The sequence below is a fragment of the Etheostoma spectabile genome, chromosome 5 (genome assembly GCF_008692095.1).
Source record: "Etheostoma spectabile isolate EspeVRDwgs_2016 chromosome 5, UIUC_Espe_1.0, whole genome shotgun sequence".
NCBI lineage: Eukaryota > Metazoa > Chordata > Actinopteri > Perciformes > Percidae > Etheostoma > Etheostoma spectabile.
Window position 1 is genome coordinate 12,565,061 of NC_045737.1, and position 26,392 is coordinate 12,591,452.

The 26,392-nt window shown below is 41.0% G+C and overlaps 1 protein-coding gene across 2 annotated transcripts in view; it reads left to right on the forward strand.

Moving 5' to 3' along the window:
* Positions 1-910: 910 nt before the first annotated feature.
* Positions 911-26,392, forward strand: part of snx2 (sorting nexin 2) — a 30,146-nt gene continuing 4,664 nt past the window's right edge. For both annotated transcript variants that reach the window (XM_032516934.1, XM_032516935.1), the window contains exons 1-12: positions 911-1,182; positions 10,139-10,238; positions 12,241-12,398; positions 13,625-13,694; positions 14,568-14,611; positions 15,576-15,717; positions 16,831-16,909; positions 17,887-17,962; positions 21,262-21,375; positions 22,256-22,349; positions 22,439-22,644; positions 24,114-24,257. In XM_032516934.1, coding sequence (XP_032372825.1) covers positions 1,084-1,182; positions 10,139-10,238; positions 12,241-12,398; positions 13,625-13,694; positions 14,568-14,611; positions 15,576-15,717; positions 16,831-16,909; positions 17,887-17,962; positions 21,262-21,375; positions 22,256-22,349; positions 22,439-22,644; positions 24,114-24,257 — 1,326 coding nt within the window. In that variant the 5' untranslated portion in view covers positions 911-1,083. The remainder of the gene's footprint in view (positions 1,183-10,138; positions 10,239-12,240; positions 12,399-13,624; positions 13,695-14,567; positions 14,612-15,575; positions 15,718-16,830; positions 16,910-17,886; positions 17,963-21,261; positions 21,376-22,255; positions 22,350-22,438; positions 22,645-24,113; positions 24,258-26,392) is intronic.

Sequence of the window (26,392 nt, forward strand, 5' to 3'; positions counted from 1 at the left end):
ACACTACGTAACACTAACTAATTAATTATAGTTTTACAGTTATTTTTGGAATTTATGGTCGATAAGCCTCATTTATAGGAAATGATACCTAATGTTTGATTTAGAAAAGCAGAAATCAGGGATTATTAATTAAGAATGAATGTATGTTGATGGATAATTTTACTCAACACTATTTCAAAACCACTAAAAATTTTTTTTTCAAATAAATATAAAATTGAGTAACACACCCCAAAATGAATGAAAGTAGAGATTTGTACTTGCCAAATGTTATTTTGGTTAATTACAATTGGGTAGTTAAAAAGAAGATTGATATGGGAAAACGGGTCAATTTGACCCGAGGACAACATGAGGGTTAAAGCAGGCACAATGTTAATATATGCACCCCCAAAATAAGATAAATTCTAAAATAAAATAGCTAGGTTGAATGAGGCTGAAGTATTGAATCCATTCATTCCAATATGACTGAACTCGGTTGAATGTATAAATCTAGTGATTTATGTAGACCTACTTTAGTGTGTTTTACTTCTTGGCATAGCCTAGGTATATACCAAGTTAGAGTTTTTATAAGATACAAATTTAATTTGATCACTTGTATTTTTTTCAATTTTCTACTTTCACCCTTGAGGCCATTTTCCTAAAATAGGCACGTTTGTGTTGTGAATGATGAATGTAAGACTAGTGAAAATGTGAAACGTGGCTGTGTTTTCATAATACCACTACTTAATCCTGTTTTGGCTTTAAGTTAATCAAATCATTAATTAGTTATCACTACATTGTTCCTTTTACATCCATATTTATAGATTTATTTGCTTGAAGATTGCCCGACTCTATGCAGTACTTTGACTCGTCGTCAAACTCGCGGTTTCAGGAAACCGCGGCAGAGTGAGACCTCTTTCCTCCTCATCTCTGGCTCCCATCAGGACTCCTTTGGTCATATGACAAAGCTGGGAAAACCTCCTGACTCCCCCCCCCTCCTCCTCGCTCTGTCAGTCGACTGTTTTCTGTCTGTCGTTGTATGTGTGTGTATATGTGTCCGTTAGCTAGCTGTTAGCTATCGTCACAATCAACCGCAGTAACGCGACCATGGCGGACATAGCCAGGGACCCTCCACCCCAGCACACCGACTTCCATGAGCTTGAGGACGGGGAGGACCTGTTCCCGGACCCGGCTGCCACACTAGAGGTAAGGAGGCAGAGGAGGTGGTGATGTAGGGAGGCCGAGGGGAGCTCTGGCAGACAGGGCGTGATGCTTACATCTGACAACAGATGGAAACTTAGAGGAGAGGGTGCATGCATGGAGGAAACCTTCAGAACGGTTATTTTTTGAATGGGGTTTGGTGTGTGTGTGCGCGTAAGCTTCTGTTTAATTCGCCACTGCACTGTCATCATTAAGCAAACATCCGTTTAAACAGCACTGTAAATGCTTTGTGTAACAACACCAACGGTGGCCTTCAGAGCCACAGTTACAGGAGCCCAGTAGGGTCATATTTGTGCCGATAAAAACGCACAATAGGTGGGTTTGATCGCTGTCAGGTGACAGTCACACAGGTGTGGGGGTGATGCATTCAGGGCAGACTGGAAAAAAACGGACAAACATCAAGAGTGCAGTTCAGCAGATTAAAGTCCTTTCTTTGTTGTGTTTTGAATTAACTAAAGACACTGGTGGAAGTTTAAGTTTAAGTTTAATTGATCCTAAATCATACTTTCATGGTGGAAGCCACAGAGAAATATAGGGTGTAATCCAGCAGGTAGTTGTGTCCTGACAGTGTTTTAACACAGTGTTAGGGTGACTCTGAAACTAAGCTAAGAGTTAACTCAAAGGCTCAATACAACAAAAGGTAGACAAATTTCAGTAAAATGCAGTGATGCACACATAACTGCATACAACTGCATTAAACTAAACACAGGTGGGGTAGTTGTACTGGATTGGATTTAGAGTGGGCTGGCGTTCTTAATATTTTGTCCATTTTGTTTTCAGAATATGGATGGAAAACCTCAGGGACATGTTTCAGCTTCTCAGAAACAATGATGACACATTGTTTAAGGAAAATACATTGAATCAAAATCAACCAATCGTGTTGACACAAGAAATTGCATATTTTGCTCATATTTCCACAGAGAATGCAGAGAACACATTTACAGCATGATGCAAAAAGCTGGGACAGGGCCAACAAAAGACTGGGAAAGTTGAGGAATGCTAAAAAAAAAACCCACCTGTTTGTAACATTCCACAGGTGAAAAGGTTAATTGGAAACAGTGAGGAGTGTCATGATTGGGTATAAAAGAAGAATCCCCAAAAGGCTCAGTTCTTCACAAGCAAGGATGGAGGGCAAGGTTCACCATTTTGTGAAGAACTGTGTGAGCAAATGTTGTTTAAGAACGACATTTCTCAACGTACAATTGCAAGGAATTTAGGGATTTCATTATCTACAGACCATAATATCATCAAAAGATTCAGAGACTCTGGAGAAAAGCGGCAAGGCCGAAAACCAACATTTGAATTCCTATGACCTTCGCTACACCACGCACTGCCCCTCCACTGCTACCGCCATGGCAGTCCTAAATTACAAATCAAGCACTTTATTTCAATGGCTACTTTTCAGGTTTGTTTTCTTAAATTATTTAAATGTTGTGAGAAAATGACATTTTGTGATGACCGTCACCTGATTATATCTCTTATAATATGTCAGCAAGCAATGCATCATCAAACCAGTGTTGTAGATGTTGATGAAAGCCCTTTACCCCTACACAGTTAACCATATGCAGCGCACCCATCCATATGATGCACATTGCACATAATTTAGAGGATACGATTGGAAGGTGATTGTAGACGTGACACTGATCTGTGTTTTTGCTTATTATTTTTAAAGAAATGGCGGAGCAGATTCTGAAAACAAACCCAGTGTGGCAGGGTTTACATTTTTAAGCAGCATCTGCTTTAAATATCGTCTCGAGAAAATCGGCAGCCCGTATCGGTCATCGACTAACGCTGATGAAAAGAAAATCGGTATCGGCACTAGAAAATCCGTATCGGTCGATCCCTACTCAGAAGGTATATGGTCAGTAACAGAACGCAAGATACTGACCTGTTAGTTTGGCAGAATCTACTCTCACTATTAATATATGCAGATGATAAGAAAGTAATGGATGAAAGAGAAATCCTATTGAAATCTAAAAAGTTTAAAGTAAAGCAGCACCTGGTTTAATGAAACCCAGCATGACAATAACATCAGAATTTCCCTTGAAGAGCATCATGTACAATATGTTTCTCCATAAATGCAACACATACATATATATAACACATGTCGTAACTGCAGCCGTTCATTCCTACTAGTTAGCCAGGCTTCTTGTAGGACTGTAGTAGGGGGAAGAGAGCACTGCTGCATGTTCTTCTTTTTATTTTTTAACTGTTATTTAACTTTTGTGTTATAAAGCACTTTGAATTGCTCTGTTGCTGAAATGTACTACACAAATAAAGCTGCCTTGCCTGGCCTTTATATTGCAGCCTCTGCTCTGAACGTCAAGCTTTCGTCAAGTTTTAGTAGTTTAGGCGTTTTCATAGAAAACCGTTATGTATGACTTTCTCGAACATTAAAACAAAAGTTTGGTTCAGCTCACCATATTACAAAGAGAAAGATGTTGGCACCTAAAACCAGAACTACACACTGCTAGTGATAACTACAAAGGTTTTTTTTTTGGGTGAACTGACCCTTTAAGATTTGAGTTGGCAGACGGCGTGGAAGAGCAATGAGACAACATGTCACATTATCAGTTTCAAACAGTTTTTCAGTTAAAAAGTTGCTTCTTCAGCTGTGTCGTAACTTCAGCTCAGACACACACACACACACACACCCACACCACACACACACACACACACACACACACACACCCACCACACACACACACCACAACACACACACACCAGGTTTGTTTTTTCTGCTTTTGCCATGTCAGCACTCAGGATTTCATTCCTGGTGATGAGTGTCACAACAGCACTCTTAATGACGTGTGTGTGTGTGTGTGTGTGTGGGTGTGTGTGTGTGTGTGTGTGTGTGTGTGTGTGTGTGTGTGGTGTGTGTGTGTGTGTGTGTGTGTGTGGGTGTTTGTGGTGTGTGTGTGTGTGTGTGTGTGTGTGTGTGTGTGTGTGTGTGTGTGTGTTTTACAAGGACTAATAAACATATGAAGCATGTTAAACCCATCGTCGGGACACTTTTAAGGTGGACTGAGGTCATGTGGAATGTTAAAGAACCTTTGACTCCTTCCTTTTCCTCCTTTAGTGTCCCCAGTGTCTCAGTTTGCAGTTTCTGATGGTAATGTTCACTCAGTGTCCTGTTTATAAAGTAGCCTTCACCTTGCTAAAACTAAAGCAGTCTAATAATATAACAGTCCTGCAATAAGTCCTCCTTCAGGTAATACTATTCAGTCTGTGCTGAAACTGTTTCAGAGACCTGTTGATTCGACTTGTAGTGCTGTTGTTTTATGGGTGTGGGGGGGGGGAATCAATACAGCATGGTATCGCAATATTTTCCGTGGCAATACTTTATCGATACACAGACGCTAAGTATCGATCTTTTATAAAAAAAATCAATATTGAAGTGAGATGAACCAACCATGGATGTATTAAGAGAAGTGGATACAGAGGTCGGCAGCGCTTCTACGTTAACGGGCCCATGACGTCACGATGGGCATGAGCTCTAGCAACAGTTTTGTCGTAGCAACATGCTTGTTCATGAGCTTCTCTCTCGTGTCTCTTACAAGTATAGTTCGTTCTCATCCATGTTGTACGTGGCGAACTAATGAACTCGCCGCTTCATTTTCTAAAATATTCACAAACGTTAATATTGTTTTTGTTGATGGATGTATTTAAACAACCAATGCGATGTAATCATTATGTCGTGCTAGCGTTAGCTACTAATTTTAGCCAGCGATTTTGTGAACAGGGCTTCTTATCTTTCTCTTAAAGGTGCCCTGCCACACTTATTTCATTACTTTGTGGTAATGTCTGAAGTTCTACCATGGACTCTGTAACATTTTTTGCAGGGAAAAAAATGCTTTGGTTACCTTGTTTTAAGCCATTCTAGCGTGGTATAGAAAGCCTGCAGGAAGACTCAGCTCCATTTGGGCCAGTTCTCATTAATATTCAACGAGCTAAGCTGCTTGACTCTGATTGGCTAACATATATCCAATGAGAACCTGGCTATCTGCATCCTTTACCCAGCGCAACTGGGCGAGCTCAGGAATAGTAATGAGCTCAGGCAACATGACGTCAGACTGACCAGCCGTTGTAATTAGTCTGGTTTCTCCTCTTATTTCTTTTCAGTGGCATAGAGCTGACAGAGGAGGTAGCAGTTCATTTTCATATTCACCACATAACACAAACACACATGAACCTAACATGTTTTATAAAATGCAAGTAAAAACAGTTTTGTGTGGCAGGGCACCTTTTTTACATCTATGCTAGCTATCGCTGACGTTAGCTACTAGCTAGCCGATAGCCCCGGCAGTTTGAGAAACGCTAGTGACGTTACATCAACGTTACAGGCTTTATCCATCCATACATCCCTCAGATGCATCATAAGATAATACCATGGATGTATTAATAGAACACATGGTGAATTACAGCCATTAGCAGTATCAATATTAAAGCTACAAGACCTCGGGAGAACCGTCGTTTGAGCGTGCCCAGTGCAGGGCGACACGGGCGGGCGCTGTCCCGCGGGTCTGCTCGCGTCCATTATGCACGTTCATCATGCTTAGTTTAATAACTCTGGATTTGGCTACTACTAAATGTTAAAAACGTGACGAGGACCCTTTAAGTGTTTGGGGTGGTAAGTTGATGTCCCCCCAAAAAAGTCTTTCTGGGCCATGGGGTACAGTTCCACCGTTAAACGCTAGGTCCATGGTGGCTTTAAGACATGGCGCTGTTCCTGGAGGCTTGGGACAAACATTTTATCTTTTTAGATGAAAGATGTTGACAAAGTTTCCTTTTTGGGGACATCCATTTGAATTTGTGAAAAATTTGAAGTCGGTAAAAAAGGTAATAAATTGCAAAATGTATATGTAATCGCAATAATATCGTATCGGGACATAAATATCATGATATGGTATCGTGAGGCCTCTGGTGATTCCCACCCCTGCTGTTGTTGCATTTTACTGTGATTATGTGGTCGAATAAGGCATTTTACGTGGGGCGCCCCATGTTAGTTTTGTGTTTTGATAGTGTCAGCAGCATCATTCAGCTCTGACATTAGCTTCCTCTGTAGTGTCCTCATGTTCCCTGTTCCCAAAGCTATTTCCTGCAGAGAGCCATGCTAGCAGCTAGCCGTGTTATAACACATTAGGGCTATATTGCTTCCTTCTTTATATTTGCTAATTTGTCTTTTTGCTTGAATTGCTGTAAGACTGGTTCATAATTCTGCACTGCAATTGATCATTGTAAGCAAAGTTGGGTCAGTAAGAGATTCATGAGTCTAGTAAAAGAGTCTGTCTTATTTTGTATGACTGTGTGTGTGTTGTGTGTGTGTGTGTGTGTGGTGTGGGTGTGGTGTGTGTGTGTGTGTGTGTGTGTGTGTGTGTGTGTGTGTGTGTGTGTGTTTCCTCTGACCCCTCTCTGTGTGTTTGCTGAGTAAGGAGGGTGGAAGCTCCTCTCTATCATCACTCATTTCCACTTCTCTTTCTGTGCATCCTCTCCTTTTCCTATCTGCTCAGCCAAATCTCTCCATCTTCCTCTTCTCTTCCTCGACTCCAGCTGTGAACAGGTCAATGAGTTTATCTCTTCAGATGTGTTTTTGAAGTAACAAGAGAATGTTTCATTAGAATGTTTCATTCAGTGTTTCCCCCTTTGCATAAAACTTGTGTGTGTGTGTGAGATAAAGTTGCAACTCTCTGCACATGTGATTCAGTAACCGTTGACTGCTACATGCAGATGAACAGCAGAGAAGGAATGTTTTTCAGTGTTTCTGCAGTGTTGTGTTGTCTACCAGCCAGGGGTTTGGTGCCTTGCTAAAGGGCACGTCAGCAGGAGTTCATATAAAAAGAAGTGGTTCTCAGCTCTTCTTTCACCTTTCCAGTCATGCAGTGAAAAACTTTGGCACTTCATTAAAAACCTAAGTAGCTGCGTTGATTGATGACAACTATGAAAAATGATCTAGGAAGTCCAGATGATGATGATGATGATGAGGAAACACTAAAGACGTTTATAACCCTAAAAGACAGGATTTTACTGCTTTGGAAAGTGGAAAAGTGCAATCTCTCATCTTTGTTATTGTCTTGTAAACAGTAGAAATAGCAGCAATTATGTAACAAAGGGATCAACCAGGAATGTAACAACATTTTGAAACATAAATGGTAAAACACTCTCAGATCCCCGAAACCTGTGTTGCTGAGTGAGAAGGCAGGATCGCGACACCCCCCTTCCCACTCCCAGAGTTATCCTTCCCGTTCAGTTCCAGTGCCACCACATCTTTAAATTGCTATTAGTAGTAGTCCTTTTGGTGCCTTATCCCCCTTTTGTCTGGTAACTTTAGCTTACTGTAAAGGTTGGCGAAAGGTGTGTGTTGTGTTGTGTGTGTGTGTGTGTGTGTGTGTGTGTGTGTGTGTGTGTGTGTGTGTGTGTGTGTGTGTGTGTGTGTGTGTGTGTGTGTGTGTGTGTGTGTGTGTGTGTGTGTGTGTGTGTTGTGGTGTGTGTGTGGTGTGTGTCAGTAAGCTGCCGTTAGCATCTTTAGCAGCCGAGTTACAGTAATTGCTGACCGGGCTGGCTGATAGCTGGCCACATCTGTGCTGTTATATCCTGGTATTTTGTGTTATGTCCTGGTATTTTGTGGTTTCCAAACGGATCCTTTGCAGGGTAGATGCACAATACCAGAGAAAAAAAAATCTGAATTTTTTTTTTTTTTTTTTTTTAAAGATGTTTCCCCTTTTACCCCCCTTTGTTCTGGTAGCTGTGTCAGTCTCATCCGGCAGAAGACAGGGGTGGGTAGCTAGCTAGTCATCAATGTGACGCTTTTTTTCAATGTTTGTCACTCTTTTTGACGTTTAACATAAGTACACTAAATTATAAATTTAGTTTTACAATATTTTGGAATTTATGGTTAACAAACCTCATTATAGGAAATTATACCTAGTTTGAGGTAGAAAAGCAGAAATTAGGAATTATTAGACTAAAATTAAAAGAATGGATGTTGAGGATATCCACAGACTGGAATATGTCAACTTTTACTCAATACTGTTTCAAAAAAAACATTTGTTTTTTAAATTGCTATAAAATTGGAATCAATTGGTATTTTGGGTGGTTAAAAATAACATTGATATAGGAAAAACGGGTCAATTTGACCCAAGGACAACATGAGGGTTAACCTCGGTCAAAATAATCATACTAATAATAACTGAGCGTGTTGAACAATGTCGTAATCTTATGTTACCCACCAAGAATGACCTAGCATTAGCTAGCTACTTGCTTGTCAACCAGCACCTTTACAGTAGGCACCAAAGCACTTTTCCTCTTCGGTCCCCCTACAGGTTGGAAGGGGAAGTGTCCGTGACTGTTACCATTATTGTCATGTCTCATTCCAACAAGTTGATGAATCACTGATCATTAACTTGTTGGAATCAACGATTTTGGAAAAAGGTCACAAAAAAATCTTTGGCGTTGGATCGATTGATATTGAAATCAGTCAATATCAGTAAATAAGGTCTCAGTTCTATAGCTGGTGCTAAGTGGAATGTAATCAATGACAAAACAATGCCATGTTGCAGAAAACAAGTTGTATTACGTTTACTGGTTTTCCAAATTATTTTTCACTTTTGTTAACATTGATTTGATTGATAAGACGAGATAAGGCGTTCGTGCTGCATTCGCGTAGTGTCCGAATAATTCGGAAAAACAATATTGTGACCGGCAAATTCACACTGCATTAACATTGGTAAATGGGGCATGCTTTGGAGGAGGTCTGCACTCTCTGAGTGCCCTTCTAGTTGCTTCTGTTAGTTTACTGTGTTAGTCTCAATTGACCCCTAATTCCCTGGATGGTGTTGATGGGCTCTGTTACCTATTTGAGTTTGCTATAGTGGTTAGCTTTAAATATTTGGATTGTTTGTAATGAACAGTAATGTAGAGCAATTTACAGTTATTCTACATTTCTATGATTATCCTCAAAGCTAGTTATGAGAAAGCTTTCTAAAGGGTTTTTGCTTTGGAAGGCACCAGCCTTACTATAAATTTGGATCACAGAGTTGCTTTAAATAAACTCAAATTCCTACTTTGAATGAGAGTTACTCTAATCTGTTAATTCTCTGCTGTAGTAGCAGCTGCAACAGCTTGCGAATGCACCACCATTTCCATTCAGATACAAATGCTCAACATTTTTCTCCACTTAAGCATGAATGCGATGAGTACATTTCATGGAAATATACGTCGGGTAGTTTTTCAAGATATCTTATCAAAGTGTTGGACAGCCGATCAGGGACAACATGCTGAGGTTTTCAACTTTATTCACGCAAACAGTCCTTCTGTTTCACTTGACTGGAATAAGCCCCCACAGACTCTGAAACTGCTGAAACTGCATTGTATTTACCACTATATTGTCACTATCTGGAATATTGGTGCTCCTTACCGAAACGGATTACAAAGAACTCCCTCTGATGTCCGTAATGTATAGTTAGTCATTCAATTACTGATCTGCAACGAGCTGCTGCTGATCCGTCAGTTCGTGGAGCAGCTGGCTGCTTCCTCGCAGGCAGACAGGAAACTCTGTGGTTCAGCACGTTGGATGACACACACTTCTCCTGCACAGATGTGGCCGCTGCAAAGCTTCCACTTTCCTTCTCCCTTAAGTTGAGATACTTTGCTGTTGTGACAATGAACCGATATTACCACCGACCTTAAAGGACAATGTGCATGTTCCGTTGTTGTTGAATATTTGTACATGGATGCAGAATGGAGGACTTTTACTATAGCTGAATTAAGTATCATAAGTCTGTCTGTGGTTGATTATCCAACCAGACCTCCAGAAATATATTCTTTCACCACCATTGGTTTCCTTGTAAAAAGCTTTTATAAGATCTCATCTGGTTGCCTTTTTCCTGCTTCACAAAGAGTGACGTGTGTGTGTGTGTGTGTGTGTGTGTGTGTGTGTGTGCAGTCGGAACCAGCCAGTCTACCTGCTGAAGACATAAGCACCAACTCAAATGGACCAAAACAGGATTCACTGTTTGATGATGATCCAGAGGACCTGTTTGCAGGTACACACACACACACACACACACACACACACACACACACACACACACACACACACACACCGCTCTTCATTCTTTTCTACTGCAGCTGCTAGAATTTTCCTTGAGATAAAGAAAGTTCCATCTTATTTTGGTCTTATCTCTATATGAAGTAATACTGGATTACTACTGCATGTGATAATAAAGTTGTATAAGCTGTGTGAAGTCTGATAGATGTCGTCAAGTGATGTCACTTGCGTCCGCTTCGGTCTGGGCTGAAGACTACAAGTTTGAAAATGAATGGCATCTGGAGGTGTGGAGTTAGAAAGAAGCTATAGCTCACCTTTGCTACAGGATACATTAGCTGCTACTAGAAACACCCAAACCTGACCGCACTGTTGCCGCTTGAGTTGCATTGTGGGTAATGTAGGCCCCAGGTTTTGACAAGGAAGGAAGAATGCATGGAATAAAAAGAGGATACCTCTGGTTTCGCTGCATCTATTTTGAACTTACTCGTTAAATGGGGATGCATGGATCCCAGTATCGGGTCCAGCTTTCATAAAGCTACTCCGATGCCGCTAGTTAGCACTACCCTTGGCAGCAGGTAATTTTATTTTACCGTTAGCTAGTAGTTTGATTGAACACAGTTATAAATCTTGTAGCTCAACAGTCTGAAGCCGAGCTGTGTTTTACTGGAAAGGATTACAACAACGTGCAACAGTCTGTAGCTAAAGACAGAGCTTAGCTTACCGGTAGCCTGCAGCTGCCCTTTTTCAGACACCGTGGCCACTGCCAGAGTCTGAAATGACGAAAAACAACAGAACTGGAAATTCCTCCTCCTTCTATGAAGTCATCGGTGTGGCCCCATTTTGCCTTCCCTGTGAGTGACTTATGTAAACAATCAACAAAGGCATGTGGGCACCGACACGACTTCCTGTTTTACAAGTAATTGTTGGAACTTACTGTAATCAGAATCCTCATTATTTACCAGGTATGAGGACACATACGAGGAATTTGGCTTTGGATCGTATTACTCACAATGTGCTTGCTTATCCAAAAAAAACAAAAAAAAACCCAATATATACACACTATAAACAGAAACAATTTAGACAGGTTGAGACAATAGTGCAATGAAGATTGCAAAGTATGCAGGAGTAAATTATAATTATGGTTATTATGGTAATTATGGAGCATAGTGCAAAGGATGCTGGAATAAATATTTAATTTTATAAGTCTTATATTACAATATGAAGAGCTCTGAAATAGAGAATGTGATTGAAGAATAAATAAGTGGAACCAGTAAACAGGTGCTGTTTAGAGACAGTGTTGCTGGGTTATTGCACAGAATTGAACCTGACACTGTGAATACAAAGTCAGCTGTTCATCAGAGTGATGGCTTGTGGGTAGAAACTGTTCCTGTTTGTTGGTATGTTGGTTTTGGCGTCCAGTGCTCTGTAGCAACTACCAGAGAGGAGAAGCTGGAACAGGTTGTGTTTGGGGTGAGATGGGTCTGCGGTGATGGTTCCTGACCGTTTCCTGACTCTGGAAGAGTATAGGTCATGAACGGAGGGCAGGTTGGCACCCTCTGCAGTCCTAACTGTCCGTTGTAGTCTGCTCCTGTCCTTTTTGGTGGAAAATCCAAACCAGACAGTGAGTAAGTCCTCATATTGGTGTATCATTTAATACACAAACGTAAGTACTTGTAATCGGTCTAAAGAAAGTGGTATCAGTGCATCTCTTTTTTTAAAATGTCCGTCATGAGTCTGACATGTTGTAGGAGTGCAATATTAAAATGAGACAAACATGGTAAGAAGTGCATTGTTGGTTTGCCGACACTATTACTTGATTATTTGGCACAAAACGGATAAATAAAAAGAAAACACATGTACGATTTTTCGACTTTCTGAATCATTTTACTGAATCTATATAATCTAATTCATCAGATGTACTGCCTTCATTTCCATCATGGTATATAGATATCCGCTTATATCACACATGTCCTCTGTCTCTGTCTGTCCTGTCCTAGAGGCCACAGAGGAGGTTTCGTTGGACAGTCCAGAGAGAGATGTCCTGCTGTCTGACGGCCCTTCGCCCGCCATCACCCCCATCACCCCTCCCACCTCCGTCCTCACACCTCGCATCGGCCTTCACGACGACATGTTCACACACTCCTCCTTCGACGAGGTGAAGGCACTCAAATGCCATTATTATTATTATTATTATTATTATTACACAGGGAACTCCTGGTTTAATTGACATAATGATGCACCTTTAGTTAGTGTTCATTACTAAAATATTATCCCATTATTATGGTGTTTTTACTGAGATGGGCTCATGGTCATTTTTGCTATTAAAACACTCAAAAGACTGATAACTCTGCAATGATAACGGAACATTTGAAGACAGATTCCCACGACTAATTTGTGGTGGCCCAGGAGGGACAATTTTTATGTTCTCACATGACGTTTTGGCTTAAGTTTGTCTTGAAAAATGTTTAGTTGTCATCTTTTGTTTAATAAGCCTAATATAAAATAAGATAAGACTTAGTTGTCAGAATTTTACTTTTTCTCCAGTTTTAAGCTAGCCTGGCTCCGCCCTCCTAAGTACTTCCGCTGAATTTTCATTTTCCTTCAGTACACCGTCTTGGTTTGCGGTATATTCTTGGGTTTTCTCCTGCCAAATCTTTGGCGGTCCAATCAGCAAGCAGAGGGAGTGGCTGAGAGCAATGACGTTGAGGTTGTGCATAGGGATGTATTGATTACCGGTGTAACGGTAAACCACGGTAAAAATGTTGAAGATAACAACAACAATAATTATGATAACAATTTATTACATTTTTATAGCTACTCTCTAACGCCACCAATGTGTAGCACCCACCTGGGTGATGCACGGCAGCCTTATGACGCCAGATGGTTGGCACACAGCAGCTTGGTTGAGAGGGAGGCGAACATATTTTTAGTGGAGGGGAAAGGTTTTAGGCCTTAATTATTGACAGGACAGCTCAGGTTTGAAGGGGGGGGGAGGGGAATGACACGCAAAGTGCCGCAGGTCGGAAGCGAACCTGGGCCTTTTTATGTGGGCGCACACACCTCTACCAGGTGAGCTATCCAGGAGCCCTATAAGCCACATTTTTTACAATGCACTTTTTCAATCTTATATATTTCTACATAAATCTGACTGCAATGTTATTGTTTTGATTGAGAGACCCCTAGCGGCAAAAAATTACATATTACATATAGTACATTTAAGTATTCCACCTTGTTGTTAACTTCCTCATCATATACTGAAAAATCTTCCTTTTAGGAATATTTGTCTGGAAACCTGAAACATTTGGAGAACGGACATTTTTTCAATTCTCAAATTTTCAATAATCTTTTTTTTTTTAATCTTTTTTTTTTTTTCTTGTGTAGATTGAAGACGAGGAGGAGGCCAGCGATTCATTCGACATGCACATATCAGTGTCTGACCCTGAGAAAGTGGGTGAGTACACACCGATTTCCTCCTGGAGAATCCTGGAGCAATGAGAGGTGTATTTCAGGCAGGAAACAACAGAGAAATCCCGCAGTTAATTTAGCAGTTGAGTTTTTTTTAATGTTTTTTTTCCCCCTCATTTACCAGGGATGTCTTTAATGTTTCTACAAACTAAGACTACCTTTCCCATCAGCCTCACTTTTCTTCCTGTCCCTCCTCTCCCCTCTTTGAATATTATAATCATGTGGGAGGTAGCATTTTTCTTCAGCTTTTCTCTCTTTGTGTGCTGTCAGCAGAAAGTGAAATGCAGCGTCGACACTGACCGAGGCCAACGGTCTGCTCAGTCACACTGTCATCATACGTCCAAATTATTCTACTAATGGTTCAATGATCTGCAGCCCTGCTAGTGCCCCCTGCAGGCTCTTATGTGTCACTTCAGGCCGTGAATCAAAAGTGTTAGACCTACCAACATATTCAGTGGTTTTGGAGCTGAACATGTGCCATAATGAGCATCAGAAGACAAACTGTGGCGGTTATTGACCATTAATATGTTCGCTGACTGTGGAAAACATACATTTCATTGTCAGCAGACGGGGTTCTCTGTTAATTACTGAACAAATTTGACAGTCCCTTTATGTAAACATGCACACGGTCACAAAGCAAAGTAAATTTAAGCTATTAATACACTCAAGTAAAACGCAGGTAACCAGTTCAACCAGTTTAATATGTGTGCTTTCCTGTTTCAAGCATCAGTTACTGCGTTTATCGGTTTGGTTACCAAGGAAACACATAAAGTAGGGTTTGTGTGTGTTTTTTACTGCTAACGGTTAATTCCTTGACTCAGTGCTGATGAGATAATGGAGTATTTTGTGTGTTTTTAAGGTGATGGGATGAATGCGTACATGGCCTACAAAGTGACGACCAAGGTGAGAAAACAGAATTGTTGAACACCTCAGCTGTTCTTAGATCTTTACCGCTGCTCGGGTCAGACCTTAAACCTTTTGTCCTAAGGCATGGATGGTTTACTAAACGGGCCTACCAGGCACTGACCCAATGGGCCCTCAGTGTCAGGGGTCCTGATTCACAAAATATTGCTTAAAAAAGAGAAGCTAAATGACCCCAAATATAGTTAAAACCCATACAAATGACACAAAATGACTACAAAGAGACACACAATCACTGAAAATAGACGTGAGATGCTTAAAAATATACACATAGTGTACTGACTACAAATGACTATAAGGGACAAAACATTCAAACAAATAGGCAACAAATGGATAAATAAACACACATACTGATTACGAACAACACAGAATTATTAATAACCACAAGAAGATTCAAAACGACTGAAAATAGACATGAAAGCAGTACAAAGAGACATAAAACAACCAGATAGAAGAGTAAAAGGACTAAAATGGATCCAGAACGAGAGGAGAGGGAAAATGACGACAAAGACACCAAAAATGACTAAAAGGAGATGCAAAATGACTAAAAATACCACTGGTGTCATAATCCGTCCATGTCCTGAGGGTGGTAGAAGAAGAAGTTGCAGATGATTAAAATATAATGCATGCATATTACATTTGGGGGCTCAATAACAGGTTTCTGAGGAACACCCCATGCCCGCAGGCTGCACGTTGAGAAACAAGGGTAGAGGAAACGTCAGTAGCATTGATCCTCTAAAGAACCTGAATGTCTTTACAACCGCTGATGATAATAATTCCAGTATTCATTGAGAAATGGATGTCTGTACCAAAATAATGGACTGTAAAGTCACTGCCTCTCTTCGAACTAGTGGAGTCCTGTAACAGTCCTCTAACATTCGAGAACTAGAACGCCGCCTCATGATCTCTGTTGTATTTACTCTGTTTTCATTCCTCTCTTCCCCAGACCTCCATTTCTCTGTTTAAGAGTCATGAATTTTCAGTAAAAAGGCGTTTCAGTGATTTTCTGGGTCTGCACAGTAAACTGGCCTCCAAGTATCTGCACATAGGCTACATCGTCCCCCCTGCGCCGGAAAAAAGCATTGTGGGTAAGTAAATCCACCCCCTACACACACTCCCTCCGCTGAACTCCAGCACATCGCTACTGTTAAAAAGTTTGGAATGATTTTGAATTTGTTTTCCAGTTTAGAAAAGCGTGGCTCATCATTGAAGCACAACGGTGCGATGTGGCTCCAAACATTGAGTTAATGCGTGTTTCTTTGGGCCCTCTGCAGTCTCCTCAGGGGTTAGATTACAGAGTTTACGCTGTGATGTGTCAGTCCATAGTATGTTCAGCTGATTTTTAGGGGTGTTGAAATTTATCATTGCATCGAATTATTTTTTTGTGTGCCTATTGCCTACTAGTGCTGAAACTATCACTAAAAATCCTCGATGCAGAATTCTTTGCCTCAAAGCTTCGTTTAATCACAGAATTAAAAGTCAATTGTTGACATTAGGGCTAAATGATAAGAGGTAAAAACAGGATGGTATACATCAAAAGGGCAACACATCAGTTAACACACGTTCAATCAATGTTTCCGCACGGATGATTATTACTAGCACACAACGGGCTGACGCTTCTGTGGACACAAGACAGACGGCGCGATTACAAATGAAGGGCGAGAGAAGAGACAGAGGAAAGAAAACGACAGGAAGTTTGAGTTTCTACAACCTAAAAGCATGAAATGATTCAAATGTAGCTCTGTAAGCTGCCGGTGATGACGGATCGTACGTGTTGTTGTGTGTTATGTCCAGGGAGGGGGGGATGGTTTTTGATCATGTATAGCAACTCAAAACAAGCGATTTAAAACAAGAATTAAATCCCCCCGCCCTTTCAATACCATGGATATAGTGCTCCTCGACCAGGCATGCCAAAACGCTTATTTATGAACCTCAATATCCAATGAGAATAATCTCAAAATGAAATAGCACAAGGTGGTGTCAACCTGAAACACAGCGATTTGACGCCGGAGAGCAAAGTAAAAAACTAAATATTTTCCATCATTCTTTCCTTGGGAGAGATTCAAAATGAGCTCTGTAACCTATAAATGACAAATGATGTAAAAATGATTGTATGCATGCGTGTTATGTCAATTAGTCCTGACTGCCCTCGTCCCAGTTGTTAATCAGTCATGTTAATGGGCGTCTGCTGGTCTGTACAGGGATGACTAAGGTGAAGGTGGGGAAGGAAGACCAGTCGTCCAACGAGTTTGTGGAGAAGAGGAGGTCGGCACTTGAGAGGTACGATGAGAAGAAAAATGATAAATACATTTAAAAAAATAAAACCCCGCTGCACTTTGTTTTCTGCTGCTTGCTAGCCACGCTGTTGGATGTTTTGGGTTGCAAGATGGTCAGCTGCCCAAACGAGACGTACTGTATATGCAAGATATGTATCTAATAATTCAACAATCTTTTTTTAGATCGATCTCCTTACTTTCAGACAGACGTTATCCAGCAAAGTCAACATTTAGTTACATCAGTTACATTATCATCGTGTGGTGATGCAGTCATAAGCAGAAGCAGTTTTCAAAAGCGTCTTCTGTGGTGCATTCAGGGACACTCTGACATCTGAAAATCGAGTTTTCCTTTTTTAAATTGTTAGAAAATGAAACCCACAAGACAAACAGGGAATACAATATGCACTTTGTAACATGGAGTTTGAAAAGTGCTCTATAAATAATCTTAAAAATATAAATAAGAATTTGAGATAAGTTCCAAAGTTTATTTGATACTTTAAAAAAAGAAATCCTTACTTTTTTCCTTTCATACATTCTTAAAGGGTATATATACTGTAAAGTGTGTGTGTGTGTGTGTGTGTGTGTGTGTGTGTGTGTGTGTGTGTGTGTGTGTGTGTGTGTGTGTGTGTGTGTGTGTGTGTGTGTGTGTGTGTGTGTGTGATACTGAGATGCAGGAGGGGGGCGGGGCTGACATTCTGCTGCCCTTTACTGATGGTGTTTGATTGACAGGAAGGTCAGCCAATGACGGCTGGTGGAGCTCAGAGCTGCAGAACTCCACACTGATGGACACAAACACACACACACACACACAGTGGCTTTCTTTAATTAGAGCCTTTCACACACAGCGAAGAATCACTAAATATTAAGGAAGGTTTGTCTTTTTGACACTAACCAGTCATATCAATAACCAACAAGGAGAATAATAAATCACTTGATTAGAAACTGGTCATCATAATCAATAATATCTTTCTTCTGTTCCAGGTATTTGATGAGGACAGTGAAGCTTCCCGTCCTGCTGAAGGATCCTGACGTCCTGCAGTTCCTGGAGAGCTCAGAGGTAAAACAAAGAATGATGCTTTCTCGTTTCCTCACAGGCGAGATGTTGTCTCAGCAGCGGTTCTCACAGCCCGATGCCTTTTAATGTAAATGGAAACATTCAAACTTTAAAAAGTTCCAGTCAGCCTTAAACAGTGGACTAGAGTCTGCGTTGTTAGTCAGAAACGTCTTCTTCATCAGTGCCTCACTGCAGAAAATCAACAAAAAAAACCAATACGTCGTATCGCAATATTTTCTGTGGCAATACTGTATCAATACACAGAAGCCGAGTATCGATCTATTATTATGTATGTGTTGACAATCCCATTTTGCAGCTGTAAAATCAAAGTGAGATGAACAAACAGAGAAACACATCTTTTTAAATGAAACAGATGTTGACAAAGTTTCCTTTTGGGGACATAATATGAAATTGGGAATAAATAATGAAGTTGCAATATATTGCAGAATATGTTTAAAATCGCAATCATATCGTATCGTGACATAAGTATCGGGATGATATCGTATCGGGAGGCCTCTGGTGATTCCCACCCCTAATAAATTACTGCACATATATCATAATTCAGCTTCCTCTAAAACAGCATGAAGTTCTGAGGTTGGTGCGAGTCATTCCAAGTAAAAACCTTCCATGGCCGCTGTATTCGGACTTATTAAGCAGTCTCATGATCTGAAGTGGAAGAAAGGTCAGGGGTCCTGCATGATGCATTCTCTGGGAACCCTAAACATCCACAGTAATGTCCTGTTGAGATGTCTCTCTCTGGACCGAAGAGACAGACTGATAGACCATCTCAAATGGGGCAATCCCCCCCCCCCCCCCCCCCCCCCCCCCCCCCCCCACACACACACACACACTCAGCAAACACACAATAGTCTGAGTTTTCCTCTCTTCTTTTTACCCGACAAGCAGCAAAACGTCTCGACAAGGTCAAACCAACAAGCCTCTAAAAACTGCCTCAGGGTTTAAGGGCCCCCGGCGGTCCCTGTTTCCTCGCTTTACTGTCCGCTCCGACTAAATCTTCTGTAACATTTTATACCCCCCCCCCCCACCCTGTCTCTTCCACCCACCTAACTGTTTGTGGGATTGCATTGGGATGGAGCCGGCAGTTGTTGGGTCCAGAATAAATGGCCTCATGTCACAGATTTAACAGATGAATCACTCGGACGCTTGACCGAGCGTGTCGGTTCGTCCGGCCCGCTTAATGAAACACAACCAGAGGAAGGGGAGGAGGGGGATGGGACAGGGCTGCAATTGAAAGCAATTTTTAACCCCCCACCCCCCGCCTCCACTCATTTACCCTCGTCCCTCCTTAACCGAGGGCCCCGGGGACCGAGCCGTCCCCCTGGCTGCCGCTGCTCCCGTTAAATGAGATTGGAGAAGGTGGGGGCAAATGTGCTCCAGCGTCACAGGAAAACCCGGTATGTCCGGGGAAAAAGTTAACTTTTCCAAAATGAAGAAAAATGAGCCTGCTTTCAGATGGACGTCTGGGTGTTTTCAGAGTAACGCGATGGGTTCTGAGTTGTTTTTTGCAGCTGTTAAAGTTGCTCGGCACATAAAGCGGCCGCATTAAATCTGATTGGAGCTAAAACGTGGGAGACATTACAATCAGGGAGGGGGGGCACAGCTTTGATAGAGTTAGAGAGAGGAGAGATGGAAAGAAAAGAGGGCAGAAATGAGAAAGAAAGGAGAGATACTGAACAGCAAGCAAAAGAAGGTAAAATTCAACAGCGAGGGCAATGATACAAAAAAATCAAATTGATGTAGTTCAAGAGATTTGAAATGAGACAAACGGAGAGAAAGAAAATGAGGAGAAAAGAACCAAAGAAAGTGAAACACATTTAAGGGATGAATTAGAAATAAAGAAAAAACAAAACAAATGGAAAAGATGGCGATGAAAGATGGTGACAACTTAAAAACAAAAACTAGAAAATGAAAGATCAAATTAAAGACTAAGAGCAGGAAATTAAATCCCAATATGACCACAATAGAAGTTAAGCTTAGATAAAAGAGAGATAATTTAAAGCAATCAAAAAATGAGTGACAGACCAAGAAACAGGAAGGAAAGAAATTAAATTAGCAACGACAGAAAAGCAGGAAACATAAAATGAAAGAGAAGAAAATTGTGCTAGAAAGAAAGATAAGACCTCACTGAACCAAAGCACAAAGCCAGTAGTATAAATCCTCAAATAAAAGCTTCGCTTTAATTAATGACTGAGTACAAACGAATGAAGTCCAGGTAAAACCATAACCATAATTACAGTGATCTAAATTATCTGTATTGTAATGGCTCACATGGTAAATTCTTCCTACCTCCTACAACCCCACTTCCACACATCTAAACTATCCCCACAGCGGCTGGAAGACCTTTAGGGCCCTATTTTAACGATCTAAGTGCATAGCGTGAAGCGCAAGGCGCAGGTGCATTTCGGGCGTGTCCAAATCCACTTTGACTAGTTTGACTCCAGAAAAAGGATCCGTGCGTAAGGTGCGCTTCGCGTCGCGCTGCGCTGGGTGCAAGACGGGGCCTTTAATGTGAAACATCAGTGCAGGAAGTGGTTTGGATGGTTAAAAAGCAGACAAATGCTAAGCAACTTGGAATAATAATTTTCATGAAAACGGTATCTTTGTGAAATCAGTCAATCAAATTTTATTTGTGACATAAAATCGTACAAGGTATAATTCCAGTGACGTGTGGAATTTCAGCTGATTGAATTAGTGTGGAAATGGACTTTATTCTGAATCAGGTAAAGATGGACGACGTCTGATTCAAATTAAACAGGGACGGTACACAAATACCAGACCTTCCTTCACAGCGCTGTTGAGGAGGGTCTGGCTAGTCCACACAGCATTCCGGGATGGGAGAGACTTGCTCTGGTTTATTGGCATGTCTTTGAACCAATCACAATCGTCTTGGGCGGTGCTTAGCGCCCCACGGAGCCACGGTGCTTCTGCAAAATAGCCTCGGGATGGAACTTGTTTTGGTGTTTTATGTTCAAAAGTTGTTTTAGTCGTGCAACAGAAAACTCTGATTGGACAGATAGTCTAGCTAGCTGTCTAGATTTACCCTGCAGAGATCTGAGGAGCGGTTAACTATAGTCTTTGCCAACACAAAGAAAGCGTAAAGTGACGGACATGCGGCTGAAAAGAAGGACAAATGGCGGAATTTCCATTGGCAATCTCGGAAGTGGAACGTTGTGAATATAGACTAATGTATACCTAATGAATTAGTCAAAAATGGGTGAGAAATAATTGGCTGTTCCTCAGCTGAACTGCTCATCTTGTTTATTCGTTTGTCCGTTGTCCAGTTGCCGCGGGCGGTCAGCACTCAGGCTCTGAGCAGCGCCGGACTTCTCCGGATGGTCAACAAGGCCGCCGAAGCCGTCAACAAGATGACCATCAAGATGAACGAGTCAGACGCTGTGAGTGGAGGAGGAGGAGGAGAGGAGTGTGGGATGAAGCAAAGGAAATAAAAAGAGGGAAGAAGAGAGAAGGGGGTCTCAATAAGACTAAAGGAAAGACAAGAATGAAGGGAGCTGGGGAGGAAGGAAGAAAGCCAAGGTGGGATAACGAAGCGAAGTAAGGAAGTGTTGCTATATCAAATAATGGCCCTTGGTCAGGAAGGAAGAAAGGACAAAGGAAAAAAATTAGTGTGTAGAGCTTATGGTATGGAAAGAAGAAAGGAAATATGAACTAAGAAGTAGGGATGAGGGGAGGTAGGGAAAAGAAGGATGAAGTAAGTAGTTAGAGAGGGGGTAAAGAAGGGAAGAGAAGAAAGGAAACCAAAAGGAACTAGGGAGGAAGAAAGACAGGATGTAAATTGGAAGAATGGAGAAAAAAGGGGAATTATGAGAGGGTTGAATAAGGATTTAGTAAGGGAGGGAGAAAAAGAAAGGGGATATGAACTAAGGAAGTGGGGACGAGTAGAAAGGTAGAGTAGAGAAGGATGAAATAAGGAATTGGGGGTAGAAGAAAAAAGGAAACAGAGTAAAGTGAGCATGGAAATAAGGAACTAGGTAGGAAGGAAATAAGGAAGTAGTAAAGAAGGAAGAAAGCAAAGGTAAAAAAGAAAAGAAAATGGGAGGGAAGAATTAGGAAGAAGTGAATCTGATGTAACAGAATTTCTTAAAAAATTAAAGTGTGTGTGTGTGTGTGTGTGTGTGTGTGTGTGTGTGTGTGTGTGTGTGGGGTGGGTGGTGTGTGTGTGTGTGTGTTGTGTTGTGTGTGTGTTGTGTGGTGTGTGTGGTGTGTGTGGGTGTGTGTGTGTGGTTTGTGTGTGTGGGGTCTCTGTGTGTGTGCCAGTGGTTTGAGGAGAAGCAGCAGCATTTTGAGAATCTGGATGTTCAGCTGAGGAAACTTCACGCCAGCATGGAGTCCCTGGTCCTTCACAGGAAAGGTACGATCTGAAAACCAGATATTTTGAGACACACTGCTCACACGCTCTGGCGCCAGCCTCTTGACTCCCTCCCGTCGTCTCCTCTTCAGAGCTGTCGGTGAACACGGCGCAGTTCGCCAAGTCGGCGGCCATGTTGGGGAACAGCGAGGACCACACGGCTCTGTCCCGAGCTCTGTCCCAGCTGGCCGAGGTGGAGGAGAAGATCGACCAGCTGCACCAGGACCAGGCCAACGCAGACTTCTACCTCTTCTCCGAGTTACTGGGCGACTACGTCCGCCTCATCACCGCCGTCAAGGTACGAGCGGGTCAGCTGGTAGTGGAAGAACACAAACTCCATGAGAACACACCGACTGTGTCAAACCCTCTGCTGAGGAAATATGGCTGTTATTTAAAATCAGTAATACAAGTTAAAACTCTGATCTGCTGAATTAGCTGAGCTGCTGGACACCAAACACCCGAGTCCAGGTAGGAACCAGACAGGAAGTGGGAAAATAGAGTAAAATTACAGTAGAGTAGAACTACAATAGAGTAGATGGAACTACAGATAAGAGAACTCCAGTAGTCTGAAGTTGTGGATTGTATGCTGTATTTCGTTGTGTTGTGAATGCAGCTATTGAACCTCATTTGAACCCATCCAACCATTTAAAAAAGAAAATAAAAGTAGGTCAAATGTGACCAGTCATTTATAAGATCTAACACATAATGCACTAAGTTAGGCGTTATATAAATGTACAGTACTGTGCAAAAGTCTAAGACAGGTGTGGAAAAAATGCTGTAAACTAAGAATGCTTTCAAAAATATTTCATCAGTTTACAAAATGCAAAGTGAGCCAAAAAAAGAAAAATCTTGCCGCCAAAAAGCCATACCTCCGACATAAAAACAAGGCCAGGCAACTCAACTATGCACAAAAGAGTAGTTGGAGCTATGACTTTTTGGCTACACCTCTTCCATGAAGACCACATCTGGCCAGACTTTTCCAGACAGTAGATGGGGGTACCTGGGTCTCTGATGTCACCGCTGGACATCTTCCTATTTCAAAGGGAAATGATCTTGATGTGTTTTTCAAGTGTCCTTGGCCGCGTCTACGATCCGCAACGTTGTCCGACTTTTTGCAAGTGAACCTATAAGAATTGATGCTGGCTTGAAGGCAAAGGGTAGTAACCCCAAATATTGATGTGATTTACATTTTTCTTTTGTTCGCTCACTTTGCATTTTGTAAACTGATCAAATATTTTTGAAAGCCTTCTTAGTTTACAGCAGTTTTTCTCACCTGCCTTTAGACTTTTGCACAGTACTGTATATCCACATTTTGGATTTATTGTTAATGTGTCAAAACGTCCTTTTCTGCTGCTCAGTTAAGTTTTGTCATCCTTTACCTTTTTGGGGCTGATTTAATGTAAAATACACTGAGCTAAAGCTTAGACTCACCGCAGCTGAAATGGAAGAAAACAAAAACAAAACTGTACACAAGCTACAAAAAAACTGAGATTTGTACAATTACAGAAGGCATTTCTGGGGTATATTTGTACAGATGATATTTGTCAAATTTAAATAAAGACATTGGGTTAGTTACAATGACTTAAATTTAAAGACTCATGATTGCTGTATCATAGAAATCAAATGTCTTTATGATAAACCCATAATGGGTCTTCAAATTGAAGTAATTGTTAAAAGTGTTTTTCTTGGTCTTTGGAGTAAACAGTCGTGTGTGTGTGTGTGTGTGTGTTTGTGTGTGTGTGTGTGTGTGTGTGTGTGTGTGTGCAGGGTGTGTTTGACCACCGTATGAAGACGTGGCAGAAGTGGCAGGACAGTCAGATGCTCCTGCAGAAGAAACGAGAAGCTGAAGCCAAACTGCAGTTAAACAACAAACCAGACAAACTGCAGCAGGCCAAAGACGAGATCAAAGAGGTGAGACGGGACACACACAGACACACACACATAACGTGTAGTAAAACGAAGGCCTATTATGGATGTCTTTCCACTAGTCTAAAAGAAGACATGGTATGGAAGAAAATCTAATAATAAAAAAGCCCAAAATTGAGGAAACATTGCAGATTGTTGCAGATTATCGTTTTCATTAAAGCTGTAGTCTTGGTGCCTTCATTTCAAATAATTAGCACACTGGTTAATTAAATACCATATAATTAGTATGATCATAATTAGGGCTATAACAAGCAATAACGATTCATTTTTTTTTATTGTTGATTAATCTGTAGGTCATTTTCTTTATTAATCAATTAGTTGTTTGGTCTATAAAATGTCAGACAGTGGTTAAAAACGTTTATCAGTGTTTCCAAAAGATGATGATGTCCTCAAATGTCTCGATTTGTCCACAACTCCAAGATATTCAGTTTGCTGTCCCAGAGGAGAGAAGAAAGTAGAACATATTCACATTTAAGACGCTGGAATCAGAGAACTTTCTATTTATTTTTTCATAGAAAATGACTCACACCAATTGATTATCAAAATAGTTGGCAATTAATGAATTGATGAGTTGACAACTAATCGATTAATCTTTGCAACTCCAATAACAATACACGTGTGTACACCGTATGGTTCAAACTGTAGTTCTACTTCATCAAGTGAAACGTTACTGTCAGGAGTCACTCTCCGCTCTTTGATGCTGTTGGTGGGTCCAGTCAGGTAAAGCAGGCGCACCTTCACGGTTCAGTCATGTGAAAACTTTCTCTATTTATATATATATATATATATATATATATATATATATATATATATATATATATATATATATATATATATATATATATATATATATATATATATATAAATCTTGTTTTCTTTCAGTCTTCAGACTTCACATGGTCTCAGTACTGTACGACAAACAAGAGCAGGAGAGAGTAGAAAAGTACTTTATTAGAGCGTCTGTTGAAGCTGTCACCGCACAAATTCATCCTCTCTGTCAGGAAACAACACACACACACACACACACACACACACACACAGCTGGCGTGGTCGGGGGTCTGGTATTAGAGCGGAGGAGCTGTCAGACGTGGGGTTTTAGGAGGAGGCAGCGGGGAGTTTTGGGGGAGGCTGTCAGAAGCTGCAGACGAGGACAGATCGCAGTAGAGTTACAACCAACATTTATTTGGAGCCGACGAGAGTTTGCCGCCTGTCAGGAGTCGGGTTTTGGTTCACGCCTTGACAACAGCCAACAGAAAACACACAGAGGCTTTTTCTGAAGCCAGAAAAAGAGTTTTACTTCACGCTGCTGCTGCTGCTGGAAACCTGATGAGCAGCTGCTACACACAACACAGTCATGCTGCAGATAAGACCGCTCCACACTGTGAATGCATGTAGACTCCATAATCTGAAAGGAAACAGCAATTTTGTTCACTTGAACCCACAAATGCCACAATTTACATCAAAGTCCTTACTTCCTATGGTTGCCATGAATCTGAAGACATGGTACCCATATTTTAAGATTTGTTTAAATGACATATCATTACTTTCGATGTTCATCACAGCATCAAAGCCCTCAAATTATGCCAAGTCTTCCCAGCTGCAACAATATGATTTAAGAGTTATCATTTCTAAAAATACATTTAAAAAAAAATATATGTATGTATGTGCATACATGCCTTTTTCCCCATGTATAATTTGTCAATTGATCAACTGATATAGTACAAAAGGAGTCATGAAGTATAACTGTAGTTCTGATGTGCAGAACAACCTTCAGTCTGTCATCTTGCCTCACACAGATATGCAACACGTTAAAAACAGAACTCTGCATTTCAAGTTCTCACTGCCCAGGTAGAAATGATAGCTGAAACAACAACTGCGATGTGAAGTCTGGAATTTAACATACTGTAATTAAATGCAGTTAAACACATTGTTTAAGGGCTGCATTGACAAATAGACAAAAAAAAACTTGAACTCAATGCCGTCCATTTAAAGGAGTCTGTACTATCAGGAAAGATCAGGACTCACAGTTTGGTAAAAATACAAGATCATCATGTTTTTTGCACATTAGTTGAGTGTAATTATATTAAGGTATATATAATGTCAGTGTTAACTAAAATCGT